This window comes from Aegilops tauschii, chromosome 7 (genome assembly GCF_002575655.3).
Source record: "Aegilops tauschii subsp. strangulata cultivar AL8/78 chromosome 7, Aet v6.0, whole genome shotgun sequence".
NCBI lineage: Eukaryota > Viridiplantae > Streptophyta > Magnoliopsida > Poales > Poaceae > Aegilops > Aegilops tauschii.
Window position 1 is genome coordinate 641,153,348 of NC_053041.3, and position 18,493 is coordinate 641,171,840.

Sequence of the window (18,493 nt, forward strand, 5' to 3'; positions counted from 1 at the left end):
TTCTTCATGGTAAACATTGACGAATGTTTAGAGTGTTCGCAAAGTTTCATTTTGAAATGACATTCGGAGAAGTTGTCGAAAAAATATAATCAGCACTCCAAATGCTTTTGAAAATAATACTTTTGGAGCATCATTTTTGTTTTTAGCCATGACTTCCATGAATGTCATTCCATAATGAAATTTTGCAAAAAAAGGCATTTTCCAATGTTTGTTAAAAAATAATCATGTATTTGAAGTTTTTTCTATTATTTCTGCATTTTACTGTTCACCCAAGCTGGTATTTGCTCGAGCTGAGATACTCCGCTTCCTATATGCATTAAATATATCATATAAAGCCATAATAGTACAAAATTTGAACATGAAACTTGCAATGGTGTATGTTAAAGATAGAGAATGTTTCAAGCAGAAATGATGAAAAAAAATTCCCTTCAAAACCGACAAATTTCTATTTGAATCCCCAATACTTCCCACTGGACTCCTCAATTTTTACACGAAGTGCGTCATGTTTTCTCCATAAAACATATAAATTCATAGCGCGCCCTTTTTAGGGGTCATACAGTTACACTATCCGAAGTTTCATGTTATTCAGGCGCCAACTACATTTTTTAAATCACAAAGCATTTTTCTCCTTTTAATAGCTAAAAAATTCATTTAATGACCTAAAAGTAGCAAAACAATCAAAAAAAGTTTCAAACCTTTCAAATGACTGTTTTTGTGAAGTAAATTCAGTACAAATGAAAATGGAATCGAAAATATACCTGTAAACACTAAACCACAAGATTACCAAAAAAATATCAGCGGCGAGCGGCGAGAAACACCCACCACTCGCAAGATATAGTACTGCGGGGCCTTGTATATTGTCGTCCACTTCTAACTTAGTTAGTTGTGATGACCTCTCTCTTGTGTCCGCCAGTGGTGGGAATGTACATACTCCTTTGACCCGATTCGATGCGCTAGTGGTATTTTCGTCAAATGAACCACCATCTAATTTGATCCTCTTCTTCCAAACCGCTTCAACGCGTATCCCCGTTTCGACGTCTCCACCATCTCTATAGCCGAAACCATCCAGGTTGGCACCCTGCTTCTCCATGCCACGGCCTTACCAAAGAAACCATTGACATATGCGCACCTTGTTGGTATGTGATTTCACCATCTTCTCGCACCTCCTCACCAGTCCGCAACACCGCCTACCAGAGCAGGGTGAGGTATGCCCCGTACCTGCTCTTCCCTCACCCCTCCGCACCCTACCTCCATGAGCAGGATCGGCTATCACCGCTACATTGCCTTACCTAGTGCATGATCCCCATGTGTTTGTGATAATGCATGCCTAGTGTAAATTTTAGAAAGCTAGCTGCTTGCAGGAATTTTCTTGTTGGTTTAAGTGATGATATATCTTTATAGGATGATGAAAAGGTTTAGGCAAATTTAAAATTTTGCATGATGCTATCTATTATTGTTAAGGAGCTGCTGCTAAGTGGTTGATTCATTTATGTACGCGTGCTATGTGGCAGTCAGTAATTTATCATGTTCATAAATATAGTAGAAGCAAAAAAGTTCACCAATGGAGGTGCTTCACTGCTACCTACACTACTTCATATAGCACATTTTTTTTAGCAGTTGCTAGAATTTGTTTCATGAAATTCCATCTATCGAGCACTCCTTTTTGAATTTGCAGGGATCAAATTGAGTGCCAATGCTTTAGCTAACCATTGATTAATTTCTTTTTTGCCAAATTATTGGTACTCAATATGGCCAAATTTTGGCAAAGGTCATACCATTTTTTTCCGGTGATATTTGCTACATGACTAATTATGATATATTTCTCGCACTCGATGACTGAGGGAATTCCCGTTAGTTCCCTCGGTAGGGTTCATGGCCAGACCGGAAGTACAAGAACAGAGTCTGCACACACTATTTACCCAGGATCGGGTTTCCGGAGAGTAATACCCTACGTCCTGCATTGTTTTGGTATTGATGGTGAGGGGATACCTCGTGTAGAGGATTACAATGGTGTTTGGGATGTCTATCGAGAGTTCAGTTCTAGATCGGATCCCTAATGAGGTTCTAGGCCTAGATTTATATAGATAGGAGAGGCCTAGGGTTTGCATACGGGGGGTAGGCCATATTCATACGGCTGCGGCCCTTCATTTTGGGGAACACACTCATTGCCTTCGTCTTCTTAGGGTTCCGAGATGCTCCATGGGCCTAGTGGGCCCTGGTTAATGCTGAGGCCGGGCTCCTTTATGTTAGGCACTCCGAGTCTGGGACCTCGTCACTCATTATTACAATTAACAGATTGGCAAAGGCAACACATGAGTGGAGATATGGCTCTTAACTCGTTTCTATATGCAATATAATTAATTCTCCATATTTTTATGTCCTTTTCTTTGTTCTACAAGTAGGCCATAATATTAAAATGAAAAGATTATCCATAAACCAGTTAAATAGACTATGACTTAGATAAGACACCTAAGAGACAATGCATTGGGTTCATTGTCTTTAATTTTCTTCTACTCCCTCCAGACTAGTATTTTAGTTGGGAGGATAAGTCGCTGCGACAAAACTAGCTATTAATTATCCGCGGTTGTCATCTTTCTCCCTTGATTTGGCCATTCGAAGTGCCTGTATTGTCGCTCCAAGCGGCAGCAAAACTCAAAGATCAGTTAATGCCTTGATATTTTGCGGGCTACACGCAACGTGAGCCCTTGCAGTAGTGCATATTGTGGTGGAGTCTCCTTATACAATGGCCACCATGCCAGGTGGAGATATTCTCATATAAAACACAAGCATAGAGGGTGATTAATTGCATGGACTTCGATTGATTAACTGCACAACCGACTAATAATTCAGGAATATCTAGGATTGTGAGGGCTCTCTCAATGTGCAGGTTTCTTAGCACAGTTTAATCGGCATTTTCCTCATGTGGCATGGTAGTTAATGGAGACAGAGAGAATGGAAGGTTGCAGATTAACTAACATACAACCCTTGCATGTGACTGTAAGCAGAAAAATCTGCTAGCTCGCCCAGTCAAATGTATGTTGGCCTAGTACTGCGTACTCAATCAACCTAGTATTGCTGGCCTCGAGATGTAAGTTGAGCTAGGTGCAATGCCAATGCATCATATCTCGAGATGTAAGTTGACCTCAGGGCACTCCCAATGCATCATATCTTGAGCTATACTATCTCCGTCCTGATTTAAAAGTCCCTCTTATCTTCTGATTCCTATTTTGATCATAATTTTAACAAATATAATATGAGTTATACGTAGCAAAAATAACATTATTGGAAGCTAAATTCGAGTACAAATCAAATAATATGATTTTTTGGTGACACACATTCATGTTTTGCTAGCCAAATATGTCATCAAACTCTGACCCAAAATACGATGGGGACTAATAAACCGAGATGGAGGTAGTATCATATAGTATATAACAAATATGTGTTTATATAGATACAACTTACAATGCGTTGTACTTAGTGTTGTATATAAAAGTACATTCATATAATGTATTTTGTGAGAAAAATTGGTACTTGTGTTAATGCGCTTGCTAGGATCAGTATTTACATTGAGATACTACAATATAAAAATTGTTAAATAAGCCAGCACATCAAAGTTTTTACCTCGATGACAGCCTTTAGGGCAGTCCCAATGCACTGTATTATATTTTAAGCTACAAACACCGAGTTCTGAAAAATACAGAATGAAGCAGTGGGCCGGGAGTGCCCTCATCGAATGGATACCCGATAATTTAAACTTTCAAGCCATTTGCAGTAGGGAATATCATACATTACAGTTCTAGATATGATATTACTGTATGATCCTATCTTTATAGTGGATGACACAGTATAATAATATGATACTTCATTCTCTCTTTCTTCATTTTATCATCTTCTGAAAATTGTTTGTTTGACATGCATGATAGTACTAAATATGATACTTCCGCCGTGGATAGTCTAATTGATCTGTGGAATGTAAACCCATCTCAACTAGAGCAAATCTTAAGAGCACCCAAGTCTGTAGACCAAGCCCCAGCTTGGAGAAAATCGTAGGAGCAACCAAGTCAAACTGGATGACTAGTACCAGGTTGTTTAATTTTCTACTAGTACTTATCAATAGAAGTACTGCTAGATGCGCTTCTCTTGCTTCTGAAATCTCAACTAGCCCCGCCATGGAAGCTCGCAGCTGCCGCAACAAGTTCATACTCTACGGCCTCCTCTTCATCGGCTCATGGCTCCTATCCTGCCTTCTCCACTTCCAGTTCTTGCACATCCCCATCTTGAGTTACACATACAAGCCCTCCTCTCACCGTGGTGCGGCAGCCAGACCCACCACCAGTCTCCTGCTCTCTCCCCAGCCAGCCGTTGTCGACCATCGGTCGTGCAACGGGCGGCGAGTGTTCATGCTGCATCCACCGTCACGGTTTAACCTTCTTCGCGGCTGCCTTGAGGGGTCGCCGGAGTTTGAGGATGCGTGCATCGTCATGTCCAATGCCGGCCTCGGCCCAGAGCTTGTTCCCCTCTCCGGCAACCACACCAACGGTGTCATCCCCAACGGCGGATGGTAAGCAACCGCGCACATAATCTACGTGTACGATGGCACTGCCTTTCGAACCCATCGAGTTTCTTTTGCGTTCTCTGCCTCCTAAACACATCTTGATTTAATGTGTGGATCTACGTAGGTTCAATACCAACCACCACGCCCTGGAGGTGATGTTCCACACACGGATGTGGAGGTACGAGTGCCTCACCGACAACCCGGCGGCCGCGACGGCAGTGTACGTTCCGTACTACCCGGGCCTGGAGCTGAACCACTACACCTGCGACACCAGCGCTATGGTGCGCGATGGGCCTTCCGGGGAGTTCCTCCGGTGGCTGTCGTCGCAGCCACGGTGGGCGACGCTCGGCGGACGCGACCACTTCATGGTCGCGTCCAAGACCACGTGGATGTTCCGACGCAGCGGCGGCGACGACAGCCAAGGCTGCGGCAACGGCTTCCTCAACCGGCCCGAGTGCTTGAACATGACGGTGCTCACCATCGAGTCCAACATCTGGGAGCGGCGGGACATGGCCGTGCCTTACCCCACCTACTTCCACCCGTCGTCCTCCAGCGAAGTTGCAGCATGGCAGGCGCGCGCTCGCGGCGCGCACCGGCCGTGGCTGTTCGCGTTCGCCGGCGGGCGGCGTCCCAACGGCACGCTGGTCCTCCGCGACCGCGTCATCGACCAGTGCGAATCCTCGAGCCGATGCGGCATGCTAGACTGCAGCCACGGCCTGGAGGGCAGCATCACCTGCCAGTCCCCGGAGAAGCTCATGTGCCTCCAGCCGTATGGCGACTCCTTCATGCGCCGGTCGTCCATCGACGCGGTGGTCGCTGGCTGCATCCCCGTCTTTTTCCATGAGGCATCCACCTTGGAGAAGCAGTATCGATGGCACGAGCCGGCCAGAGGCAGGGACGGCGTCCACCGCCGCTACTCGGTATTCATCGACAATGACCATGTCCTAGAAGGGAAGGTGGACATCGAGGAGGTGCTGAGCAGGTTTACCGATGAGGAGGTGGCCGCCATGAGAGAAGAGGTGATCAAGATGATCCCGAGGTTCGTGTACACAGACCCCAGGGTGAGGTTTGAGGGGGATATGAGGGATGGCTTCGATATCGCCATTGACGAGGTGATGGCGAGGATGATGAGGATAGAAAACGGGGAGGATTTGGGATGGTAGCGGAAGATGCTCAAAGGCACGGAGGATGGAAGGAGACTCGTGGCATGTGCATGTCCGATGGGGCGAGAGAGAGGCAGTCGATTATACTGCCAAATAAATACTCCTGGCTTGTACGGATGATTGCTAATCAGCTATCTGTTGGTCTCGCGTTCAACTCCTCCAGGGTACAATTTTTTGTACTGAATGTTATTTGTGGATGAATTTTGCAACAACCTAAAAACATTTAATCATGTTTCATGTAGGAATATTTCATATTTTTTCTATTTAGTGTTCATCTCGGTGTGGTACACTCGGGATTTTGTTTCATACTATTTTTTAGATGAGGTAATAATAACATCGGTGGTGTTTAAACTCGACACGGATGTTCACTTTAATGCCTAAACTTAAAAAATAGGCCAAACTGGTTCTAAAACTTGACGCATACGTGCACATACATGCACATATGGGTATCCTATCTCATCTTGGAGTTCCCTTGCCTTCAACAAGCACCCTTGTCTATCGACCAGGTTTCAGACTACAAATCCCCGCACTCAGATAGCACCCAAGTATAAGGCTCTGTCGACTGAGTACATCATCTAGGATCCACGAAAATACCCGAAAATAACGAATAAAGAGAAAATTCATTTATATACATTTCGTGTTCGTTTCTAAATTTCTGCTTAGTTATTCCCATCATCGTAACCACAGGATGATCCCACTCTCCTTTTAGTAATAGTTCTTTTTTATCCTCCCTATTAGAGAATAGTATGTGCGTAGTGCTTAATTTGAGATGACTGCAGCAGTCATAAGACTAGGATCTCATGCCTTTTCTTAAGTCTTGTCTGTTCCATAAGCATCCTATCCTCATATCAACCATGGTTTGTTTTTGGCTCTTCGGCTTCTCAGGCGCTATTTGCTTCGCTGTGGTGACCAGTGAGCAGTTGAGAAGTTGCTTCAGATCGAGCAAACCAAAATCAAGGCCGGATGGAGGTGGTGACCGGAGCTATGACCACCCTCCTGCCCACGCTCACAAGACTGCTCAAGGAGGAGTATGACCTGCACAAGAACACCAGGGGTGAGATCAGGTTCCTCAAAACCGAGCTGGAGAGCATGGAGACCGCCCTCCTCAAGGTCTCCGACTACGTTACTATTATGCTCTTCAACAGAAAATCCCGAAGGGATTGTGTGCCTCATCTGATGCATACGAAAGGTCACATGGATGTTGTTAATTTACGGCCAAGTCTGCCTACGGGTCACTGTTGTTCATACAAGATTTCTCAAACAGATGAAGACCTCACAATAAAAGAATGGAAAAAAGTTATGAATAATCGTAGGGAGCTACTTGGAAGCAACATTGTGCGAAGCCCACGATTTGGAGACAGGATAATCTCCATTCTCCATATTGGAGAGTCAGGGGCTATGTTGTTTTATGCAATTTTACCTTAGAGAGGGTAGCAGGTCCTAGCTAATACTCATGATCATGTGCTAAGAACAATTAACTAGGGTTGGTTAGATGACTATGATGATGATGAGTATGACCTGTTATTATGATAACGAGTAGAAGTTGTTAGATGACTATGATGATGATGAGTATGACTTGTTATTATGATAACGATGATGAGTTATTATTATGATGATGATGATGAGTTGTTATATTGTTATGAGCATGATAAGTTTTATATATATATATATATATATATATATATATATATATATATATATATATATATATATATATATATATATATATAAGTGATCAATGGGTGAAATAAACGTTGATTAGATTCAAGTGGAGGCAACATAGTGCAGATCGAAAGTACTACTAATCCAAACTAAAGTGATCAAGTTTGGATTAGTAGTACTTTGGATTTGCACCATGTTGCCCCACTTGGATCTAATCCACGTCTCTTTCACCCAATGATATATATAATAACTCATCATGATCATAAAATCATATGATAAGACTAATGTATAATACCTATACAAATACAGCACTGCAGCAAAAAAAATACTGGAAAATTTAGCAGTAGCGCGGGTATGCACATAGTAGCAGCGTGCTTTTAGCAGCAGCGCGCTCCTGGAAAAGTCATTGCTGCTATTAGCAGTAGCGAGCGTTCCAGCAAGCTCGCTATTGCTCTGTATGTTAGCAGTAGCGCGGGTAAACCCACGCTACTGGTAAAGTTTAGCTGAAGCGCATTATCAGTAGCGCGGGGGGGCCGCGCTACTGATTAGGCAAAACCGCGCTACTGCTAGCCTTTTCCCTAATAGTGACAAACTAAAATACCGGAGTAACTATAAGGAAATAAGTATAATTTGAAGGAGATCTACTTTGTTCACAACCATATTATATGGAGAACCAGGGAACTGGATTAATGATTTTGGATGGCTAATATGAAAAATATCACATCCTAACTCATAATTTTTGTATTGGGCATAGATATAGATTACGCTTTCTTATAGGATCATTAAGATTCATGTAATTACAAATAGACGAGAAGTTTATAATCGGATGGCTATGAATGTAATTGACAGATAACTCTCACTCCCTAATAATTATTACACTCTTCTGTTCTTTAGAACATATAGTTTTAGTCATACAGATGAGTGAAATTGAAAATATAATTGCATCATCTTTTTAGTATTAATTAGATACTCAAGAAACCTATACCTAAATTTTGAAGTCCTAAATAGACGATTTTTTTTTGCAAGAAATACAGATATTTACAGATTAAGCTGATGGAACTTATTTTACTTTGAGCAATATGGAATGAGGGGCAGAGCCAGCTCATTAGCATTATTTTCAAGTGAAACCAATAAGACGTCATTTGGTTTATAGGATTTGTAGAAATTCTATAGGATAGATGAGATTGAAAGCATGTCTACATCAATCATAAGTACATGCATGCACGTAATGCATTAAAACAAGAATACTCAGTTAGATGTCGATATGAATTCAAGTTCGATCTACCAATAAGTACATACAAATGTGACTGCACAATATTGGATTGAAGAATGGGGTAGAACAGGGAGATATTTACTAAATATGCATAAATGAATGAAACCACATGTGGCAATAAATAGACAATGTTCTACAAACTCTATAGTCAAACTTTTCAAACTTTTACTATATATCAATGTGTAAATATACTACTGAAACCATTGAAAAGAAAATAATATTACAAAATTTGTGTTGAACCTACTTTCTTTATAAGGTTATCTTAAATTTCCAGAATAATATTATACTCCCTCCATTTTATTTAGTCCGCGTATTAGCTTTGGTCAAATTCAAGCTTTGTAAACTTTGACAAAGTTTATAAACAAAATATGAACATACACAAAACAAATCAATAACATTATATTTATTACTGAATGTACTTTCACATTATATAGATTTTTTATGGTAAATGTTCATATTGTTTTCTATAAACTTGGTCAAACTTTACAAAGTTTGACTTCAGCCAACTCTAATATGCAGAGTAAATAAAAACAGAGGGAGTGCGAAATAATTGCGAGCTTCTGCATTGGGGAGACTATGTTCATGTATAAAAAAATATGTATATGAATTCAGCTAAGTAACTAAGAATAAAAAATTAAAAGGTAATTGAAACAAAATTATAACCGTTATATTAATCCTATCTGTTAATGGAAATATTTTCCTATTCATTTTGCAAGGAAGTTCCTATTTATATCAATTCAATAGTCAACACCATTACTCTATTGGATCCTCATTATTATTTGGATCAGAACATATAGACTTTCGTCAATCCGGATGTAGTACTGACAACCAACAATTGGATTTTAAAGCTGTGTAGTGATCTAACATCAAATATATAAGAAACTCATCGCAAAAAAACATCACATAAGAAACTATATATAGTAATAAAAATCATGTGATGAATTTTAAATTTATGTATTGATCTAATGTCATGTAAGAACCATACATATGGCGACTATATGGTACTTTAGAAAGGGCACAATAATCATTCACCCACAAATTAAATGTCATTAAAGATGTCACATGTATATATGTGATTTTTTTCTCATAATATTTGCGGTTGTTATAGGACCATACAATTTCGTATATCATATAATATGAATAACCATGAAACAATAAATTTATTTCTCAGATATAAGATTAATTCTCAGACATGTCCGAATAATTAAAGATGATGCCCTCGCATTTGTGAGGGCCACCTTGCTTGTTTATGAAAAAAAGGCACGTTTAGCCCTGGGCCGTGCTGGCCCAGGTGGCCAGGTTTGTATGTGACAATCTTCTCAAAAACCTCAAAAAGAAAAAAAATACCATAGTCTTCTAAAAAAAGGATAACTCAACCACAGTGTCTGTTTATGAATGAAGTGCATTTCTGCAGACAGAGAATACGCAATGTGTTTCCATAAAGTAAAGAACCAGAAATAGGCTCACGAATACCATCAATATCTACTGGAGGGGCAGCGATGAAGGCGATAATAAATACAGAAGTTGCGGTCAATAAGGTAGGGATCATCAAAACACCGAACCATCCGATGTAAAGACGATTTTCAGTGCTAGTTATCCAGTTGCAGAAGCGACCCCACAGGCTTGTACTTTCGCGTCTCTCTAAAATTGCAATCATGGTAAGATCTGGGTTTATTCAAAATGCAAGGACTCCCAAGAACACGTAGCTTGTTATTTACACTAGCAAATATGCTCGTGCGTTGCAACGGGAGAAAAAAAATCACGCCTCATACACACACTTGACGGCATCAGCAAATCCCTTGAAATCTTTCATGATGCCACGCAACAAGCAACATTATAAGTGGTGTTGTGCAAAAACATAAAGGTGTGATGATTTTTGAAGTGTACTCAAGGTGTTTAGAATTCATTATACAACACAATATCTACCTAGTTGCCAGTATATGTTTACGCATTTGCTGTTGTTTCTCGGTGATGCCCAAAAAATATTGCATTAGAATGAAAATAGCAAAATACATTTTAGTATTTAATGATAGCATGTGCATAAGAGCATTGCTTTTGTCATATATGTGTTTGCATATATAAATATATATATATATGTGTGTTTGCAATCGTAGTTCAATTCAAGACTTAATTTGGTTGCAAACATATTGGATAGCTCCACCAAAAACAACCAACCTATAAGGACATATGTAATAGGCATTTCTAAAATATCTCATCATATAAAGAATGTATTACTTAAGTTTGCACCCTGGACATAATTTCAAAAATTAGTGATAATAGCATTTTTGAAATCTACACATTTTTCTGATGAATTTTCATATATGACATGGCAGATTTGGAGTTAGGGTTTCAAAGATATTGAAATTTTATAAAGTAATTGATCTTTTGAAGAAAAAGAGAGGGTGTAGGAATCGAACCCACGACCTCCAGCGCATTAGATTAAGGAACCAACCAGTGCGCTTCTCGCATGGTTGTTGTACATGAAGGGATCCCCTCTTCTTCAGCTATGGCGGCCGCGAATAAAAAAAATCCAAACGTTTTTCTCACTTACAAATGGTATTGATGGGTAATATTTTAGTACAACTTTAGGGACAGTTTTAAGGAAAACGTTGGCAGCCGGTGCGCCGGTCGCGTCCACGCACGAAGCGTTATCCTCTCGTTTAGGCAGCCACATGGCGCGGTGGCCCACCAAGCTAGTTTTCCTCCCCTTTTTTTTCTCTCTGTTCCTGCGTCTTATCCCCTACCTTAGCCTCCTTTTCTTCCAGCGAGCCAGTACAGCGGTGTAACCAGCGGAGACAGTGCGCCGCGTACCACTCGATTCCGGTGAGCGCATCCGCCATGTCCCTCTGCCTATCCCCAAAATCCTCCTCCACGCCATGGTCGTGCACCACATCCGCCTAGTCCTCCTCTCGCCGTGGTCATGGCGCCCGCCTAGATCCTCCCCGCCTGGCTGTGCTACAACCGTCGACCATTTATGCTACAACCGGCCATCGGATATGCTGCATCCGGCGACGGGGAGGTCGCGGCTGCCGCCGTCGACAATGCACTTTTTTGCTACAACCGGCAATAAAAAGCTACCAGCGACCGACGGATTTGTTGCAACCGGTGTTGCAATTTGCCAGAACCGGCCACGTTTGCTGGAAGCGGCCGTCGCAAGATTGATGAAATGCTGCAACCAGCCTGGTAGTTTGCTGGAACCATTGTCACGGTTTGCTGGAACCGGCTTTTCCTCCCTCGATGGTGACCATGGTGACAACGGCGCATGCAATGCGTTTTCCCCTCTTTAGTTTTTTTTTGGCTGGAACCAGGTAGCCGCTTTGGCCGGCGCCTAGCATCGTCCCAGTTTTAATGACGGACGGGCAGAAGCGATAGCCGCTTTGGCAACGCATGCCTCTCCTCGGGCGCGGCGGCGGCTGCTGTCTGTAGACTGTAGCGCGGGCACATGCTCTTTTTTTTGAGAAAAGCATTTTTTGCAACTTTAGGGACAGTTTTTAATTAAAGATAAAGATTACAGGGTTTCCTCCCTCTCCCCCGGAGTCAGTGGCGGCGCATTGCAACGCGTGCCGGGAGGCTGATGCTGCTCTACCGCTGCGGATGCCGCTTCCCGGATCCGGGGAGGGAGTAGGCGGCGAGATGGGGGCAGTGGAGCAGGACAGCGACGGGAAGCCCAACCTGGGACGCACGCGGGGGGAGACGGGGAGGGGGATGCGGGGCTACCGGATTTCGTGGTGGCCACCGCGGGCTTGCCTTGGTGGCCTGCGGTGGGGGTCCGGCCCGCGCGTCGCCGGGCGCGGCTTCCGCTGTCATCACCGACCGGCAGGTCGCCGTCGCCCGAGTCGTCGGCGCGTAGCTGGGGGGCGGCTTCGTCTGGCGCAAATATCTCCGACGACGAGTGGCCCTGGATTTCTTGATTCTTGGCGGTTCCATTTGGTGGCCATTCGAGCCCGCGCTGTCAATGGCGCCCGTCGCCATCGCGCTGCACTATCCTTGGCACTCTCCTTCCGGCGATTGGCCGCCTGGGGTTTCCCGGTTGCTTCGTGCCTTCTTGTAGCCCGTGCCGTCGCCGCCAAGCGCTTATCGCCGTCCGCAGGACTGCCTGCGCGTACATATCCACTGGGCTGTGGCTTCTTTTGCAGTTCGTGAGGTATTTCCAGCTTGGCTCCACAGTTACATTCCCCTCCCCTCCTACTCCAAGTCCGGCGAATTTTGCCGGCTCTCCGGGCCTGCCGGTTGCCACAGAGTCGGTGCAGTGGATGCCATTAGCGTCTTCTTTGTTCCACAGGTATCCTATCCTCGCACCAACCATGGTTTAATTTTTGGCTCTTTTGATTTTACAGGTGCTCTTTGCTGTGATGTGGTGACCAGTGCAGTTGAGCAATTGTTCAGACTTCAGACTTCAGAGTTCAGACCAAGCAAATTGGCTTCAGACTTCAGTTCGTGAGGTATTTGCCTGCTTGGCTCCACCGTTACCTTCCCCTCCCTTCCTACTGAAAGTCCGGCAAATTTTCGGCTCCCCGAGCCTGCCAATTGCCACAGGGTCGGTGCAGTGGGTGCCATTAGCATCTTCTCTGTTACACATGTATCCAATCCCCACATCAGCCATGGTTTAATTTTGGCTCCTTGATTTTACAGGTGCTCTTTGCTGCGCTGTGGTGACCCGTCAGCAGTTGAGCAATCGTTTCAGACTGAGCAGTTTGAAATCGAGGCCCGATGGAGGTGGTGACCGGAGCTATGACCACCCTCCTGCCCACGCTCGCAGGCCTGCTCAAGGAGGAGTATGACCTGCACAAGAACACCAGGGGTGAGATCAGGTTCCTCAAAGCCGAGCTGGAGAGCATGGAGACAGCCCTGCTCAAGATTTCTGAGGCACCTTTGGATCAGCAACCTGACGTCCAGGTCAAACTCTGGGCGAAGGAAGTCAGGGAGCTATCTTATGAAATCGAGGACAGTGTCGATAAATTCCTGGTGCGTCTTGATAGACGTGCACAAAAAAATCCGCATAGCTTCATGGGCTTCATCCATAAGAGCATCGATCTGATGACGAAGGCTAAAATCCGCCACAAGATGGGCACTGAGATCAAAGACATCAGGAGCCGTATCAAGGAGGTCAGCGAGCGACGCGATAGGTACAAGGTTGACAGTGTAGCTTCCAAGCCTGCTGCCGGGTCAACTATTGAGAGCCTTCGCCTATCAGCTCTATACAAAGAGGCAACGGAGCTCATTGGCACTGAAGATAAGGAAAATGACCTAGTTAAGAGGCTGACAGAGGGGGATGCGGCATCCAAGCAGCAACTGAAGATAGTCTCTGTTGTCGGTTTTGGTGGCTTAGGAAAAACAACCCTCGCTAATGTGGTGTATCAGAAGCTTAAGTCGCAATTCGACTGTGAGGCCTTTGTTTCCTTGTCTCTTAATCCTAACATGAAGAATATTTTAAGAGACATGCTCCATCAGCTTGAGAAGCACAACTATAGTGGCATGAGCAAACAGATGTGGGGTGAAGCACAACTTGTGCGTGAGCTAAGAGATTTTCTTCTAAACAAGAGGTATGTCTGTAAGTATCGACTGCGCAATGTAAGTTGTGTACTTGATTACGACTTCAGCACTTTACCATGTCATCAATATAGCTTGCCTAGTATGGATCCAGATATTAATAAAATATTGGGTCCAGTTTTGGGTGTGGCACATTTTTGTGGCTGCGGATGTAGAAATAAGACGTTAGGTTTGAATTTCCGTAGAAACAAAGATATGGAAAATAAAATTCTAATTTTCATTCTTTTTAAAGTGCTATTTTTATATTTATTTTTTGAATTCCACAACCATTTAATATTCAAAATATTGAATAACATGAGTGTACTGAACATCCAACTTCTAAATTTTCACGAGGCAAGTCCGTACCCTGTGTTATATCTCCGATATATTTATTTGATTGATCCTTTCTCATCCATAGGCATGCCATCTATTAAGTATTATCTTCCAAATAGGCAGGCCATTGATTTGAGTATTGTTAACCCTCTTAAAGTATCAATCTGTCACTAATCTGATTTTCTAATTAAGATATGAGGCTTTAAGTATGGGGGGAACTCAATTGAACCATGAACAATAGCGACTATTCTAAAATGTCAATGCGGTTATCAGCTTTGTTTCATTGGCTTCTATCTTCAGTCATGACGATGTTTCTAATGGGAGACTTCCATCTAAAAAAAATACATGGATGTTGACCAAAGAGGAATAATGAATGATGATTAATTCCCTCGTTTTATTTTCTGTTGACACGTTTTGACTTATGTGTGCTAAAAGAAACAGAAGATCATATAGAGCTTCACTAATACATGGTCTTCCGATATCATCTTATAGGTACCTCATTGTGATTGATGACATATGGAAGAGTTCTGCATGGAAAACCATCAAACATGCTTTGATTGAGAACAAATGTGGAAGTAGAATAATCACAACAACTCGCAATCTTGATATTGCCAAACAAATTGGTGGTGTTTATGTCCTAAAGCCACTTACTCTTGCACACTCAAGAAAATTATTCTGCAAAAGAATATTTGGTACTGAAGACAAATGTCCTCCTAATCAATTAGCTGAAGTATCACATAACATTATAAAGAGATGTGGTGGAGTACCATTAGCTATCATGACGATAGCTAGTATGTTAGCCAGTAAAAAAGGAAATGATTGGTCCAAGGTGTACCAAGCTATGGGTTCTGGGCTACAAGATAGTCCTGATGTGAAGGACATGAGAAGGATTTTATCAGTCAGTTACTATGATCTACCTCCACATCTAAAGACATGTTTATTGTCTATAAGTTTGTACCCAGAGGATTATAAGATTTTAGCTAGAGATTTGATATGGCGGTGGATTGGCGAAGGTTTTGTTCGGGAAGAACATGGGAAGAGCTTGTATGAAATAGGAGAAGATTATTTCAGTGAGCTCATTAACAAAAGCTTGATCCAACCGGCGGATATCACTAATGATAAAGCGAGTGCTTGCCGTGTACATGATATGGTGCTTGATCTCATCACTTCCTTGTCAAGGGAAGAGAATTTCCTAACATATATAGGTGGTCAGCAACCAGTATCTGCACCAAGTAAGGTATGTCGATTATCAGTCCAAAGCCTAAATGAAGGCAATGTCAAGCAGATGGCAACCATGAGTGTCTCCCATTTGCGGTCACTCAGTGTGTTTGAGCAAGATATTAGTTTGTTACCAGCACTTTCAAGCTTTTCACTCATGCGTGCATTAGACTTAAGTTATTGTTCAACTGTGGATAATCGTCATGCTAAGGTTATTTGCAATATGTTTCACTTGAGGCATTTATGGCTATGCAAGACAAATATCACTCAGATCCCGGACGAGATTGGGAATCTACAGTTCTTGCAAGTATTGGACGTAAGTGAGACGAAAATACAAGTGTTACCAGCACCATTTGTTCAGCTAACACAACTAGTGTACCTTCATATTGGCATAAGTACGAGCCTGCCAGAAGGAATGGGGAATTTGAAATCCCTGCAAGAATTGAAGGATATCTATGTCACATCCCCATCCATGCTGCATGGTCTGAGCAAGCTGACGGAATTGAGGAATCTTTGTATCAGGGTTTATGAATGGAACGATGACTATAAGGAACTTTTCCGGCGGTGTCTCTCCAACCTGGTCAATCTCAAAACAATTAAAATAACCGGTGTCCACCGAAGCATAGATTACGGAGTTGACAATTTGTCGTCTGAGCTACAACAGCTTCAATGCATCCATCTGACTGATAGCATAAACTTCAATATGCCAAGATGGATATCCTCACTCTCCAACCTTTCTACCCTTCTAATCCAGCATCTGGAAACACTCAGAGAAGAGGACCTTCAAGTGCTTGGCAACATGCCATCACTCCGCGATCTTGATATATGGGTGGTAAAAACAACATATCGCAGACAAAGGATGGTGATCAACAGCAGTTATCCATTCCAATGTCTCGCAAGGCTCAAGATCGGCAGTAGCATCATGGAGCTGAAGTTCGCACAAGGAGCCATGCAGAGGCTAGAGACCCTTGAGGTTATTTTATCAGTGCAGCGGACATGGGATCAATTCGGTGATTTGGACTTTGGCCTGGAGAACCTTTCTTCGCTTAAACAGGTCTATGTTGGGAGGTGGTATGATGTGTCGTGGTCCAAGCCAGAGCCGGAAGAGGCAGGGGATGCAATTTGGCAAGCCGTACACGTGAATCCCAACAAGCCGACGCTCGAGTTTGTCATGGTAACTACTAACTACACCGATTCACCCTTCCAATTAACACATTTAGTTCTTCGCCTCGGGATTAGTTGCTTCTATAATTTTGTCTTTCTTTACCGTGCATACATATTTGATTTCTTACCACATTCTCTTTTGACAGTTCAAGTTGTGATGATGAGTCAGAAAATCATTCTGGAAAATCATCCTCGTTAATCTGCAGGTGCGTATCATTACACTAGTATTATCTTGGCCAGCAGATGATGATTAATAACTTCTCTAATATTTTGCCATCTTCATCTACAGCGATGTCTCCTGGTGATTCTTCAGGAGCTACAGTTATGACATCAAATAAATGATCTGTTGTGCAGAGGATTCCTGCAAACTTCTTATGCGATCTGTATCATTATATTCACAGTTTCATGCCATGTATCCATTATATCCCTGGATCATATTTTCCGTGATGGTGTCCATGACAGGATGAATGAACTGAGACCACATCTTGTTTCTCTTCCTGAGGTTTGTTCTGAATATACAGGGGAGTATTCACTTGCAATCACGAGTCTTAAATCTGCAAACAATATGATGAACTGCTCGGATCTAATGCAGAAGCTATTTTCTTCCATAAGTTTGTTCTGAATATACAGATGAATATTTAGTTTGCAAGTGTGGATTCCTACTTTTTCTTTTATCTGGTGCATGCTTACTAGTACTATTGTTTACTGACATCTGAAACATGCAAGAGCAACTTGTTAAAAAAATTAGTTCAGGGCAAGGGCGTAAGTGATTACTGGGTTGCTTTAGTTTGGGCTTCTTCCTTTTACAACACTGTTCATCCGGGCCGAGCACCTTGTGTGAGAACCAGCGTGAAGGCTTTTGGCCCGTGTGCAACGTTAGCCCACCATAGTTGTTAATTTTGTAGGAATTGTTTCTTTAGGAGAGGGAGGGAGGGAGCGAGGGAGGGAGGGAGGGAGAGAGAGAGAGAGAGAGAGAGAGAGAGAGAGAAGGATCCAATAGGAATTTTCAAAGCCAATCCTACATAGGAAAACAATCATATAGAATTCCTTTCCTATGAAATTCCTGCAAAATTCTTTTGTTTCAAAACAGAAAGCATGTGACGGAACGCAAGCAGAGAGGATGCATCTGCCCAGATTTGAAGGTTGATATGCAGCAAATCTATGAAAAATTGTTGCAGTTTCTATGGTTGACCGGTCTGGTCGGAGCGACGCTCACATTGGATTTGCTCTTGAACATGATTCTTTGCCCCACACCCTAGCCCTTGTCCCATCTCCTTTTCGCTCACCTATGCTCCCCATGGGTTCAGATTTGTAGTCAGGGGATTTCGTTGTCTCTAACCGCTCAAGAGCGCCAAGGAGCTTAGCTTGAAGACATTGGAGGAAAGGTCGGGCCTCTTGGTACACAGCCAAAGAAGGTGACATATTGGCCCTGAGCATGCTCTCGACCTCACAGAGGGTTTGAGCAAGGAGAGCCTGCAAGGACACGATTTGTTCCCCGACCAATATCACCGCCTCACTTGGAATTTCCCCTAGTTCAAGGTCGTTTGGTGTGACTTCCTCATTGTTTGCATGATCGCAACCCTCCCTAAAGTTTAG

The 18,493-nt window shown here is 42.9% G+C and overlaps 2 protein-coding genes across 4 annotated transcripts; both read left to right on the forward strand.

The window, feature by feature from the left end:
- The first annotated feature begins 4,169 nt into the window (after positions 1–4,169).
- On the forward strand, positions 4,170–5,933 carry LOC109734087 (xyloglucan galactosyltransferase KATAMARI1 homolog). Its single transcript, XM_020293316.2, has 2 exons — positions 4,170–4,561; positions 4,680–5,933. The coding sequence occupies exons 1-2, from the start codon at positions 4,170–4,172 to the stop codon at positions 5,716–5,718; spliced, it is 1,431 nt and encodes a 476-aa protein (XP_020148905.1). The 3' UTR covers positions 5,719–5,933.
- A 6,636-nt stretch (positions 5,934–12,569) lies between these two features.
- On the forward strand, positions 12,570–17,546 carry LOC109734059 (disease resistance protein RGA5). Of its 3 annotated transcripts, none has more exons than XM_020293282.4 (6): positions 12,570–12,935; positions 13,019–13,095; positions 13,286–14,196; positions 15,008–16,907; positions 17,044–17,103; positions 17,187–17,546. In XM_020293282.4, the coding sequence occupies exons 3-5, from the start codon at positions 13,364–13,366 to the stop codon at positions 17,053–17,055; spliced, it is 2,745 nt and encodes a 914-aa protein (XP_020148871.1). In that variant the 5' UTR covers positions 12,570–12,935; positions 13,019–13,095; positions 13,286–13,363; the 3' UTR covers positions 17,056–17,103; positions 17,187–17,546. The 3 variants fall into 3 exon arrangements, with proteins under 3 accessions (XP_020148871.1, XP_040251193.1, XP_040251191.1); XM_040395259.3 differs by having other exon boundaries at positions 12,643–12,797; positions 12,991–13,095; XM_040395257.3 differs by having other exon boundaries at positions 12,769–12,893; positions 12,991–13,095.
- Positions 17,547–18,493: the final 947 nt, after the last annotated feature.

Coding starts and splice junctions, on each gene's coding strand:
- LOC109734087 (XM_020293316.2), top strand. CDS start 4,170: ATGGAAGCTCGCAGCTGCCGCAACAAGTTCATACTCTACGGCCTCCTC. Junction 4,562..4,679: donor GTCATCCCCAACGGCGGATG/GTAAGCAACCGC, acceptor GGATCTACGTAG/GTTCAATACCAACCACCACG.
- LOC109734059 (XM_020293282.4), top strand. CDS start 13,364: ATGGAGGTGGTGACCGGAGCTATGACCACCCTCCTGCCCACGCTCGCA. Junction 14,197..15,007: donor GATTTTCTTCTAAACAAGAG/GTATGTCTGTAA, acceptor ATCATCTTATAG/GTACCTCATTGTGATTGATG.